Raw genomic sequence first — 13,515 nt, forward strand, 5'->3', positions numbered from 1 at the left:
TACATGCACAGGAATCAAATCGACGACATCCGTGGAAAGAGATGATGGAAAAGCTCAATATCAGTCAGAACAAGGCCAGGGACTGACTGAGGAACAGACCATCAGTTGCTCATATGCAAGCTCATGTTGAAACTGAAGAAAATTAGAACAAGTCCACAAAAGCCAAAGTATGACCTTGAATATATCCCACCTGAATTTAGAGACCATCTCAAGAAGAGATTTGATGCGTTGAACACTAATGACCAAAGACCAGAGAAGTTGTGGAATGACATCAAGGACATAACACATGAAGAAAGCAAGAGGTCGTTAAAAATACAGGAAAGAAAGAAAAGACCAGAATGGATGTCAGAAGAGACTCCGAAACTTGTTCTTCAATGTCGAGTAGCTAAAGCAAAAGGAAGGAATGATGAAGTAAAAGAGCTGAACAGAAAATTTCAAAGGGCAGCTCAAGAAGACAAAGACACAGAGATAGAAAAGCAAAAGGGAAGAACACACTCGGTAATTCTCAAGCTGAAAGAATTGAAGAAAAAATTTAAGCCTTGAGTGCAATATTGAAGGATCCTATGGGGAAAATATTCAATGATGCAGGAAGCATCAAAAGAAGATAGAAGGTACACACAGAGTCACTGTACCAAAAAGAATTGGTTGATGTTCAACCATTTCAGGAGGTACCATATGATCAGGAACTGATGGTACTGAAGGAAGAAGTCCAAGCTGCACTGAAGGCATTGGTGAAAGACAAGGCTCCAGGAATTGACAGAATACCAATTGACATGTTTCAACAAATAGATGCAACGCTGGAAGCGTTCACTCATCTATGCCGAGAAATGTGGAAGACAGCTACCTGGCCAACTGACTGGAAGAGATCCATATTTATGCCTATTACCAAGAAAGGTGATCCAGCCGAATACGGAAATTATCGAATAATATCATTAATGTCACATGCAAGTAAAGTTTGGTGAAGGTCATTCAAAAACAGTTGCAGCAGTATATTGACAGGGAAATGCCAGAAATTCAAGCTGTATTCAGGAAGAGGACATGGAACCAGGGATATCATTGCTGATGTCAGCTGACATCTGACACTGTGTTTTATTGACCATGCAAAGGCATTCGACTGTGAGGATCATAACAAATTAAGGGGAATACTGCAAAGAACGGAAATTCCAAAACACTTAATTGTGCTCATAAGGAGCCTGTACACAGATGAAGAGATAGTTGTTCGAACAGAACAAGGGGATATGTGTGGTTTAAAGTCAGGAAAGGTGTGCGTCAGGGCTGTATTCTTTCACCATACTTATTCAACCTGTATGCTGAGCAAATAAACCGAGAAGCTGGACTATATGAAGAAGAACAGGGCATCAGGACTGGAGGAAGATTTATTAACAACCTGCGATATGTAGATGACACAACCTTGCTTTCTGAAAGTGAAAAGGGCTTGAAGCACTTACTAATGAAGGTCAAAGACCACAGCTTTCAGTATGGATTACACCTCAATATAAAGAAAACATAAATCCTCACAACTGGACCAATAAGCAACATCATGATAAATGGAGAAAAGTTGAAGTTGTTAAGGATTTCATTTTACTTGGATCCACAATCAACGCCCATGGAAGCAGCAGTCAGGAAACCCAAAGGCGCATTGCATTGGGCAAGTCTGCTGCAAAAGATCTCTTTAAAGTGTGGAAAAGCAAAGATGTCACCTTCAAGACTAAGGTGTGCCTGACGCAAGCCATGGTGTTTTCAATTGCCTCATATGCATGTGAAAGCTGGACAATGAACAAGGAAGGCTGAAGAGGAATTGATGCCTTTGAATTGTGGTATTGGTGAAGAATGTTGAATATACTATGGATTTCCAAAAGAACAAACAAACCGGTCTTGGAAGAAGTACAGCCAGAATGCCACTTGGAAGGGAGAATGGTGAGACTTTGTCTCACATACTTTGGACATATTATCAGGAGGGATCAATCCCTGGACAAGGATATCATGCTTGGTTACAAGCAAAAAAGAAGAAGACCCTCAGTTAGATGGATTGACACAGTGGCTGCAACAATGGGCTCAAGCATAAGAATGATAGTGAGGATGGTGCACAGGATCAGATGGTGTTTTATTCTATTATACATAGGGTGGCTATGAGTTGGAACTGACTCAACAGCACCTAACAACAACAGGCTCTGATTGAAACACTACCACCACATGAACTCATTCAATGCTCACAACCATTATGAGATATTTATTAGTTCCATTGAATGTAAGAGGAAACTGAGGCACAGAACAGCCAAGCAACTTACCCAATTTGCACGATTAAGTGGCAGAGCCAAGGTTTGAACCCAGGGAGCAGACCTCCAGAGTCATGGCTAAAGTTCATAGCCCCCACTCCTCCACTCCAAGACAGAGGAGATGCAGTTCATGTTAGCTGAATGGATAACTACTCATCAGTCCCTTGACCTCTGACATTCCGACCTTACCACTCCTCAGTGTTGTGAGTTTTTATCTTTGGCTCCTCTGTGCACCCTTCACATTATCGATTCCTGCTGCCAGTCAAGGATGGTTCGACCACAACTTTAGCGTATTGACTTTGTCTGGGCCCTCACTGTTCTTATAAGCTATTTAATTCATTGGCTGTTGAATCCATATTCCATCTTTACAGACCAGTTCCCAATTCCCACTGCTGTTCTGCTGGCCTCTAACCCCTGCTTCCATGACTCCCACAGGAGGACTTTCACTCCTGCCAGAGCCATTTGGCCAGCTGTCCGTGCACTTCCCTTTTCCACACCTCAAGCTTTCTCCATATTTTTATACATACCCTACCCTCTCTTTACAACCCTTCCTTTATTCGCATCTATAAGGAAAGTCTGGAGCTCTGCTGTTGGGGTGCACAGGTATTCCCTCCTTCTTCCCTCCATCTCACCTTCAAGACCGCTTGGTTTCACTGTGCACCTGAAGACACGCAGAGGCTTCCCTGGTCTCACATTGCAAAAATCTCAGCTTAGCTACCACCTTCTCTTTCCCTCCCTTCCTTCTTCCAGCAAATACTGGCTGAGTGGCTGGATCTTCCATGTCAGGCACTGTTCTAAGAATTGGGGATTTGGGGAAAAGCAAAACTGACAAAATCCCTGCTCAAGGAGCTGACATCCCTTTTCAGTCAAACTGCCTAAAGGAGAAGGGAAATGGCCCTCCTGCCTTCCATCTGCTCATAGGAAATAAGCATGTCTTGGCAAAAAGTGATCCAATGTGTTTTATTGAAGCAATTCCATTTTGTTCTATCAATAGAATTTTGGACAAATGATCTCTGACTTAATCAGTGTCTCCATAGGGACCTGGTCTCCCGCTTTCTAGACATCACCTTTGTGGACATCTCGCTTTCCCAGACAGGTTTTTCTGGAGAAGTCTTTGATAAGAGAGTGTGAGCAAATGGCGGTGGCCTGGAAGATCCATGGGATTGGAGAAGAGTTGGTTTCTTTGGCAAAAGTCGATTCCTTCCATCTCTTCACTATAATAACTATTTTTGTTATCAAATTTGGTGTTATCAGGAGCCACAAAATGACTACCCCAGCCGGGCTGAGGAGCAGCTGTCCTTTATAACTAAGGGTCAGTGACTAGTCAGTCTGGAGAGAGATGGCTGACTTGAAGAACAGCACAGAAGCCATTTGGACATTCCCAGCTGGGTGGGGAGGCCAGAGATGAGGCCTGCATTCCACACTGTACTTGTCCTTTTCTGGAAAACTAGAAGTCAGGAAAGCAAAAGGAGGACGTTCCATGCAGACCCACATGACAGGCTTCCCCTCCCCTAGTTACTGTCCAAGAGTAGAAGGTGGAAGATTCGTTAGTTCCTCCTTTTCTGGGTACACCTCTGACACCTTATTTATCTTGGTGAAAATCTGATTGATCTCTATAAATGTCTTGGCCTTGGTCTCGGGGACAACCAGGAAGGTATAAATGGTGGTGAGAAGACATATTACGGCAAAAATGATGAAGCTGTAAGCCCCCAGGCCGACCTGTGGGAAAGAGCAGGCGAGAACCATGTGGGAAGGGGCTTCCTCACCTTGCAGCTGCCAGCTCCACAGCCAGCTCCACAGCTAAGTGGGGAGCCCATGAACTTTCTCAAATAGGATCTCATTGTACTGCTTGGGAGTCCTGGTGGTCAGACAGTTAATGTGTTCATCTGCTAACTGAAAGGCTGGAGGTTCAAGGCCACCCAGGGGTGCCTCGGAAGAAATCCCTGGTGATTTACTTCCAAAAAATCAGCGATTGAAAACCACATGGAGCAAAGTTGTACTCTGGAACTCATGGGGTGGCCATGCATTGGAGTTGATTTGATGGCAAATGGTAACAGGACTTTTTGAGGATTTGTGAATTCGGGGCCCCTGCATACCTGAATGAAGGGGAAGACCAAGCCCACGGTGAAGTTGGAGAGCCAGTGAACGCTGCCCCCCACCATGTAGGCGGCTGGCCGAGAGGACTGCAGGAAGATCTCGGTGATGAGCAGTGCGGGAATGGGACCTTGGGGAAGAAAGAGGCAAGGTGTAGGATCACTGCAGGCAGCCCTTGAGGCCCTGCCCATGAAAGGCACTCTAGCATTCTAGTCTGAAGCAGGGACTCCTGGTCTGGTGGAGAAGCAGTGTGAGGATGCAAATGACAAGAGTTTACTGATGACATTTTGATGTCCCTAAACCAAAACCAAATCTGTTGCTGTTGAGTCAATTTCGACTCCTAGCGACCCTATAGGACAGAGTAGAATTGTCCCATAGGGTTTCCAAGGAGTGGCTGGTGGATTTGAACTGCTGACTTTTGGTTAGTAGTCATAGCTCTTAACCACTGTGCCCAAATGACCTCCTGTAGGCTTACCAAGTTAATCTCCCAGGGGAGCATGCTTTGACCTCCAAAAGTTACTGTACAGTTTCATTTTGGTTATGCTCCACCCAACCCTAGGAAAGGCCTGGCAATCTCCTCCTGCAAATCAGCTAATAAAAACCCTGTTGATCTTAACGGCCTGATCTGCAGCTGATCATGGGGATGGCACAGGACTGGGCAGAGTTTCATTCCATTGTGCATGGTGTCACCATGAATCCAAGACCCACTCAAGACAGCTAACAACAACCGCCCTAGGAAATAGGAGGGGTAGAGAGAATATTCCAAGTCCGCCTTCCTACTCCCTGGAACCGCTCGAAGAAGCTCAAGGTGGAAGTTTCTAGGGCTGGTGGCACAGAAAAGGGGGAATGAAACTGAGACCAGCTCTGGGGTACGTACTGGGCCCGATTGCGTGTCCTATGACATAGGAGATGACACAGACAATGCTGATGTAAGGCATCCAGGATACTGTCTCCTGTGGAAGGAAACAGAATCGCGTCACACTTTGCAAAGCAAAGACAACCTGGGAGGTGGATGTTAAGAATCTTGGGCCCCAGTGGCCGAAATTGTATGATCCGAGGGATGGCCTCTCTAGCCAGCCAGGAAAGACAGACCCCTAGCACCATCTTGATGGACCATTATCAGCTGAAAGCGGGTATGGGCTACTGGATCTTTTGTCCTCATAACACCAGTTGGGACACAGTGTAAGAGTGACACTGCTCTCCTTCCCAGGCACCGCTCTGAGCCCCGGACATTGAGCCCTGCCTTTTCTCACCTGTAGTACCAGGGCGGCGGTCAGCACGCAGCAGGCTGTGAGGCAGATGGAGAAGCCGAGGAGGATCAGCAGTCTTCTGCCCAGCAGCTCCACCACAAACACCTGGAGAAGAAGGTGAGGCAGTATGGATGGAGGCGCAGGGGCCAGTGCCCTGGCGTCCAGCTACACCCCTGACCAGAGCAGTGGGTCCAAGTACCTTTGCAGAGCCGCCTTCCTTGGGAACCTATCCCAGCCCTCACACCCTCTTCTGATGAGGCAGCTGTGTGGAGAGCCAGGTGAGCTGTGTTCTTGCCGCCTGTGTGTGAGTATGCCCGTGCTTGGCCACTGGTGTACACATGCATGTGTGTGCATGTGTGAATAATGTGTGTGTACATGTACATAATGTGTGCACATATGTAATGTATACGTGTGTGTATGCACACGTTTGTGTACATGTACATGCGTGTGCATGTGTGCATGTGCATGTACGCTCATGTGCACAAGAATGTGCCCTTAAAAGACCAGCAGGAAAGCCTGGTGGTGTCACTAGGCCCAAGCTGCCCAGGCTTCAATGGCTCCACTCCTTCCACTCCTTAGGGCCTTATAATTGTATACCCCTGAATCAGGATCCCTGCCAACTGCTGGAGGCCGTATATCTGGATGAACTCAAGAGATTCTCTCCTCCAGGGGTGGCTGAGGAGCTTCATCCAGGTGCCGCCCAACATGGAGCCATTCAGTGGGGGCACTGCCAGGGCCACCATGCTGCCCCGTCTAGGGCCCGATCCATTCCTGTCACAACATGGACCTGGCACAGGTAGCATGCACCCTGGACAGCTTGGCAGCCCCAAATGTAAGAAGCTGAGGAGTCATTTCACACATTGGAGTGGGGAGAGGGGGGTCTTCATCTCTGGGGAGGCTATAGGCTGCTCCCCCAGGAGACAGGCTGGGCCCTGAGGAGAGCTCAGAGGCTGGAGACGAGGGACCAAGGGGCGTGTCACTATTTCAGAGCCCAGACTCACTCCTTGGTGGGCAGTCCCCCTCTCAGATGCCCCTCAGTTGGTGGTGGCAGACGGGGGACAGCCCAGGACACTCACAGCACAAATGGTCATCACCACGTTGACGGCCCCTGTGCCTGCCGTCACGTACTGGACCTCGGCCTCCTTCACGCCGGCGCTGAGGTAGATCTGGTCCGCATAGTAGTAAATCTGGAACAGATGGTGGAAAGGGAGTGAGGGGCCAGACGGGGAAAGGGCTGTGCCAAGGGGCCTGCTGCACTGTGGGCTCCACAGCCACGTGAAGGAGGGCCTGTGTGTGCCCGGAAACCTGCCTCTGTCCAGGGTTTTGTGTCCCTGTCCCCCAGAGCCCCTAGACCCTGCCCAGCCTCCCTGTCCCTCTGTTAGCTCCCGTACTGCGTTGACGCCGGACAGCTGCTGGCCGCCCATGAGGACAATGATGGTGATGAGCTGCCACCGCAGGGACCGCAGGCTGAACAGCTTCAGCACGGAGATGGTACCCGCGGCCCGCTCCGCCTCGTCCTCCTTCCGGATCTCCTCTATCTCCTCCTCCACGTTGTCCCAGCCTCGCAGCCTCCTCAAAGCTAAGGGCAGTGGGCCGGGGGCATGTGAGGGCATTGAGCTGAGATGCCACGACCTCCCACCCCCATTCTGCCTCTCGGAGGACAGCGTTACCATTCTTGGCAGCCGTTTCATCCTTCTTCTGAACCAGCAGGTATCTGGGGCTCTCAGGGAAGAAGGGCAGGAGTGCAAGCTGCAGTGCCGCGGGGACCCCGGTCAGCCCCAGGAGAATCGGCCAACCTGCAAAAGACCACATCCCCACCTGAGGTCTTGGCTCTGGCACCACCTCCCACAGTGGCCTTCCTGGTGTCCCAAGTCTGCTGCCCTTGCCCACTGCACGGGGCCAGTCACACTCTGTTCATGGAGTACACACTCTGCAAGGGCAGGGGCTGTCGTTCTCCCCCAGGGTCCCAGCACCAAGAATAGGGCCTAACAAATAGTGCATACTCAGTCAGTACTTAGAGAAGGGACAACCGGTGATAACACCACACACCCAACAGATTGTCAGAAATGAAGAAGTCTGACGATGCCAAGTGCTGACAAGGCTGTGGGCAAATGGGAACTCTCCACACTGTGTTCTGGGGACACTGTGGTGTCCTCTAGACGGCAGTCTGGAGGATCTAGTGAAGCTACACATCCCCATAGCCTCTGCTGGCTGTTCTGCTCCCTGACATTTGCCCAGAGAAGCCTGTGTGTGCCCTGGGCAACCAGGACAGGGGAACTAGAATCATCAGAGCAGCATCAATTCTAGAAACTAAAACAGAAACAGTGAAAATGTCCATAACAGTAGAATGGATCCATAAATTGTGGTGTATTCATAAAATGGAATTCTGTACCTCAGTGGAAAAGAAGCAAGCCACAGCAAGGGCAAATCTCACCAACAGGATGTCGAGCACAAGAGTCTACACAATGTGACTCCACTTATATGAAGCTCAGAAATGGGTAAGATTAACTCTACCATTGCAAGAGATGGAAAAGGTCTCTGGGTGGTGCAGACGTTTTCTGTTTGTCTACTGTGGTTCAAGCCCACCCAGCAGTGCCACAGAAAAAAGGCCTGGCAATCTGTTTCCATAAAGATTACAGCCAAGAAAATCCTATGGGGCAGTTCTATTCTGCAACACATGGGTGGCATCACCACGAGTCAGAATGAACTCAATGGCAATGAGTTTGTTTTTTTTGGTTTGTTTTTCAAAAGGTGAAGAGGCTGTGAAAAAGCAAGGATGTAATGACTATAAATGTCAGCACAGAGGCTCCTCTGAGGGTGACAGAGGCATGACTGTGGGGCACACAGTGGCTTCAGGGGGACTGGTGTGGTGCTACGTCTGGACCTGGGTAGTGGTTACATATGTGTGTGATTTCTATTGTTTGATTACATGTCCATTTATGTTTTATGCATTTTTCATTATGTAGGTTACAGTTCACAATAAAAAGGGTTTAAAAATAAGTGAATGAATAGCTTAGGCTCCTTCTATCAGTCACCAGTTATGATGGAGTTGATTCTGATTCATGGCAACCATATGCGTGTCAGAGTAGAGCTGTGCTCCATAGGGTTTTCAGTGGCTGATTTTTCGGAAGTAGATCACACAGGGGCGGAGTACCCAGTAAGCAAGGTGAGCATGAACTTACTTGTGCTTACTTACTAATCTGTAGTGAACAATTTCATATGGATTTCACCACACCTTTGATGTGGGGAAAAACATGAAACTGTTCACTACAGATTAGTAAGTACAAGTAAGCCTGTGCTTACCTTGCTTACTGGATACTCATCCCTGTCAGAGATTGTAAATTTGAAAAGAGGCTTTGATTCTGTAGGAAGGTGCTGTGGGGTTGGGGTACAGATGCCAGCCATACCTAGGAGAATCTTTGATGTGGTGAAAAAATGTGAAGCTGTTCATTACTGATTGGTAGGTAAGCCCGTGCTTACCTTGTTTATTGGGTAATCTGACACTGGGATCACTAGGCCTTTCTTCCAAGGCACTTCTGGGTGGGCTTGACCATCTAACCTTTGGGTTAGCAGCTGAGTATGTTAACAGTTTGTACCACCCAGGGACTCAGGCTCCTTCCAGGAGCTGTTAGTGCCCTTGGCTGCCATCTTTCCTCCGAGGGTACACTGGGTGGTTATTGCTAACATCTGTGTGCCAGGCACTGGTCTGATCTCCTTCTCAGCAGCCAAGCTGTCTTCTGGCTCTCTCCCAGCCCTGTGACTCCAGCTGCTGCTTCATGTCTGCTGGAGCCTCCCAGATCTTCCTGGAGCCCCACGTCCTTAGAAATCTCCACCTGGGTATCCCCTGGCTACTTAAATTTAATATGTTCAAAATGAAATCACACCCCCCCACCCTGTGCTCACAGCATCTCCCTTGACCCAGCTGTTTAAGTTTGAACACTGTGCCTTATCTGCCCCCTCCCTCTGCCACACCCACCTGTACCGTGTTCAACTCTTCACCAAGCCTTGTTGAATTTTGCTTTGGGCTGACACTCAGATCTGTTCCCCCACCTCTGCCCTGGTTCAGGGCCTGAATGACCACCACAGGGTCCTGCCTGCTCTCCTGCCCCTTCATCCCACTAACCACTTCACTGCAGTGATCTTTCTCAAAACCATGGCAGGCCACCCACTCAACTACCTCTCAGCCAGTGCTTCTCTGACTTTAATGTGCCTTTGAATCACCTGGGATCTGTTAAAATGCAGATTTTGAGTCAGCAGGTCTGGGGAAGCCCAGCTTCCGCATTTGTAATAAGCCCCTGGGAGAAGCCGAGGCTGCGGGTACCACAGACCACACCGTGAGCAGTGGGGTTCAAGAGCCCAAGTCCAAGTTCCTCTAAACGGCATTCTGAGCTTTTTAGGAAGCTGACTCTAAGTGGTCCCATCCTCACCTCCCATGTGAGGCCTCCACTATGCAGGGGAACAATTTAAACACCCTGGTGCTCACAGGATTAGTTGTCTTGATTTGAGGGCTTAGGGTCTTGTGGGAAATGCAGTCAGTTGGCATAATATAGATCTTAAAGTGTATATTCTACCTCCCAGTATAGGGAGTAGTGTCTGGTATCTTAAAAGCTTATAAGGGGCCATCTAAGATACAACTAACTATTGGTCTTTATTCATCTGGAACGTAAGAGAAAGAAGGAAACCCAAGAATCAGAGAAGGAACCAGACTGCAGGACAAATTGTCTCATGAACCACTGCCTCCTATACCTTGATACCTGAACTAGATGGTTCCCGGCTACGACTACCGGATATTCTGATCAGGGGCATGGTAGGTGAATCTTGATAGAAAGGGAGAAAAATGTGGAACAGAATTTCAAATTCTTAAAGAATCCAGACTTATTGGACCTATTGAGGCAGGAGGAGTCCCTGAGACTATGGTCCTGAGTTACTCTTCAAACTTTGAATTGTAACTATCCCTGAAGCCACCTTTAAACAAAGTAGGAGTTCAGCTCAAAAAAGTAAAGACTGTCACCCTTGAGTATTGAGCTCTTTTGAAAACATTATCTATAGAAGACTAAATGGTCAACAGCTGTTTTAAAGCATAGATGAGAAGACTGGGGTGGGGGGCAGGGACTTTCAGTTAATGGAAGTGAAACAACTAGAACAGAAATAACGAGAACGTTGACACAATTATGAAGAATGTAACTGATGTCTGGAAACTATGGAACGGGTTTTGCTGCAAATATTTTCACCAAAAATAAAAAAGGCCTGGTGGTAGAGTAATGAGGGGTTGGACCCAGGGCAGGAAGGGGCTGTAGAGTGCTGCACGCCCACCTCCAGCATTCACATTCAAGTTCTAGGTCAGAGATGCATTGCAGCGAAAGATGGCCAGTCAGGGACGGAGTCCCCAACAAGCAAGGTAAGCACAGGCTTACTTTTGCTTACTTACTAATCAGTAGTGAATAGTTTCTCATGGGTTTCCAAGACATGGTGAAACCCATGTGAAATTGTTCACTACAGATTAGTCAGTAAGCACATGTAAGCCCGTGCTTACCTTGCTTACTGGGTAATCTGTCCCTGACAGGGACGGTAAATTTGAAAAGAGGCTTTGATGCTGTAGGAAGGTGCTGTGGGGTTGGGAGAGAGATAGATGTCAGCCATACCTAGAAGCAGAATCTTTGATGAGGTAAAAAATGTGAAATTATTCACTACAGATTAGTAAGTAAGAACAAGTCAGCCCGCGCTTACCTTGCTTGTTGAGTAATCCGCCGCTGTGTGGCCTGGCTACGAGTTTGCAGCCCTGGCTGTCCACCACAGTGTTTGCAGGTCCCTGAACATACAGAGCTTTTACACTTCCTCCCCCTCTGCCCATGTAAGAATGCTGGGCCTGCACCCCGCCCCCCAATCCCAGGCCCTCTCTGAGGCCCCTCCTCAAGCAGAACATTCATTCCCCCACCCCTGTACCACAGAACGCGTCACAAACACCTAGGTTCTTCATATTGCTTCCAGTCTCGTTTAAGCACCCATCACCATGAGCTCCCTGAAACAGGAACCACAGGTCACCCGCCTTTGGGCCTAGCTCCTAATGAGGATAGGCAGCTCAACACAGGTACCCTGAAGGCACGCAGGTTGAAAGTCATGGGTTCGGTGGTTAAACACGGGCCTGGGGCCAAGCTGCTGGGTTTGTGCCTAGTGAGGCCTTCTACGTGTTATCTGACCTCTCTGTGCCACAGGCTCCACATCTATAAACGGGTATGATAATAGTACACGCTTCAGGGTGTTGTTTGGACGATTGAATGAGCTAGTATAAAGGACCCTGGCCTCGGAAAAACACTTTGTATGTTTTGACTGGTGTCCTTATTAATGATGATTTCCCTTTCAGAGGTTCCAGACCTGGGATAAAGAAAGGAGAGGCCACATAAAAACGATGACTGCTACGAGTTACTGCACACCCACTGCGGCCAGACCCCAGTGCCTTGGAGAGGGTGGTGCAGGCTCAGGAGCACAGGTTCTGTCCTCACCCTGCAGTGCACAGCTTCACCTGCAGGGGGCATGCCCCTGACTCTGGGCTTCCTTGTCGTGGCCACAGCATCAAGCAGCAGGACCCTGGAAGGCTCTTATGAAACAGAACTTCGTGGCCCTAAGCACAAAGCCTGGCACACTGGTGGCCATCATTATTGAGCCCCAGGCCCCAGTACCAACAGCCACCCAGGAGGCGAAGAGAAGCTGATCCCCCAGAAAGCAGGCCATGGCACTTCCTGCTCACTCAGAGCCGCTCATCAGTCTCCATGGGAGAGACTGAAAACATAAGCTGATCTACCTCCACAAACACCACACAGGCACTGTAGGTCAGGGCTGTGTGAGACCTCCATGGAGAGCCGACTGATGAGAGAGAAAAGACCAACTGTAGAAACATTGGGCCTGAGCCCATTGCTTCGGAACAGAAGGGGCTGAGGGAGGGCTGAGGGTCCAGAGCCGTCCTGAGCTCACCTTCTTCAGTTGCGAGGAGACTCCGGAGCCCGAAGATCTGGGCCACAAAGATGCCGACGGTGATGAAGAGCTGGGGTACCACCCCGAGGGCCCCCCTCAGGTTCTTAGGGGCCAGCTCCCCTAGGTACATAGGGACCACATTGGAAGACAGACCTGGGAGGAGGGTTCAAACGGAAACATGATCAGGGAAAATTACTCTGTCAAGACAAGGTAAGGTATGTCCTTAAATACTATACATTTCTGTTAAATTGCAATCGCATAATTCAGGCCAGAACTTTCCCAAAATTATAAAAAAGAAAGCGAACATTTCTTTTAGTTCTTAGTTCTTTAAATTTTAGGAAAAAAGAAAATAGGCCACAGGCACCCTTGCTTCTTGACTGATATCACCACGGGAACCCAGGCTGGCTGGGTCTCTGGTCTTCCATCCTAACTGGCCTAGGTCTCAGAGAGGAAAAAGCTAAATGTGGTCCAGACACCCTTCTCCTCACTTGTTCCTTGGGGAGATTCTGTTAATAAAAGGCCAAGGACTGCTTCCCACCAGCTTTACCTGCTGAGAACAACATATTACATGATACACCAATGCATAGACACATTTATACACATTTAAGCGCGAGCTATAGAACAAAAAATTTAACATATATATCATGGAATCTCTGCATTTGGGGGATTTATGTAATATAGTATATTCTATTACAGTGTTGGTGAAGAATAATGAATATATCATGGACTGCCAGAAGGAACAAATCTGTCTTGGAAGAAGTACAGCCAGAATGCTCTTTAGAAGCAAGGATGGCAAGACTTTGCCCATGTACTTCGGACATGTTATCAGGAGGAACCAGTCCCTGGAGAAGGACATCATGCTTTTAAAGTGGAAGGTCAGCAAAAAAGAGGAAGCCCTTCAACAGATGGATTGACACAGTGGCTGC

General features: G+C 48.4%; 1 protein-coding gene across 5 annotated transcripts in view; it reads right to left on the reverse strand.

The window, feature by feature from the left end:
- Positions 1–668: 668 nt before the first annotated feature.
- SLC2A5 (solute carrier family 2 member 5) overlaps positions 669–13,515 on the reverse strand; it is a 53,222-nt gene continuing 40,375 nt past the window's right edge. Inside the window, exons 3-10 of one of the 5 annotated variants that reach the window (XM_049877836.1) lie at positions 12,590–12,742; positions 7,291–7,416; positions 7,012–7,199; positions 6,697–6,807; positions 5,624–5,725; positions 5,248–5,323; positions 4,373–4,500; positions 669–3,995 (exon numbers count right to left, since the gene is read on the reverse strand). In XM_049877836.1, coding sequence (XP_049733793.1) covers positions 3,792–3,995; positions 4,373–4,500; positions 5,248–5,323; positions 5,624–5,725; positions 6,697–6,807; positions 7,012–7,199; positions 7,291–7,416; positions 12,590–12,742 — 1,088 coding nt within the window. In that variant the 3' untranslated portion in view covers positions 669–3,791. The remainder of the gene's footprint in view (positions 3,996–4,372; positions 4,501–5,247; positions 5,324–5,623; positions 5,726–6,696; positions 6,808–7,011; positions 7,200–7,290; positions 7,417–12,589; positions 12,743–13,515) is intronic. The other 4 variants (XM_049877832.1, XM_049877834.1, XM_049877833.1 and 1 more) reach the window with 4 other exon arrangements.

The sequence above is a fragment of the Elephas maximus genome, chromosome 3, assembly GCF_024166365.1.
Source record: "Elephas maximus indicus isolate mEleMax1 chromosome 3, mEleMax1 primary haplotype, whole genome shotgun sequence".
In the NCBI taxonomy this organism is placed as follows: domain Eukaryota; kingdom Metazoa; phylum Chordata; class Mammalia; order Proboscidea; family Elephantidae; genus Elephas; species Elephas maximus.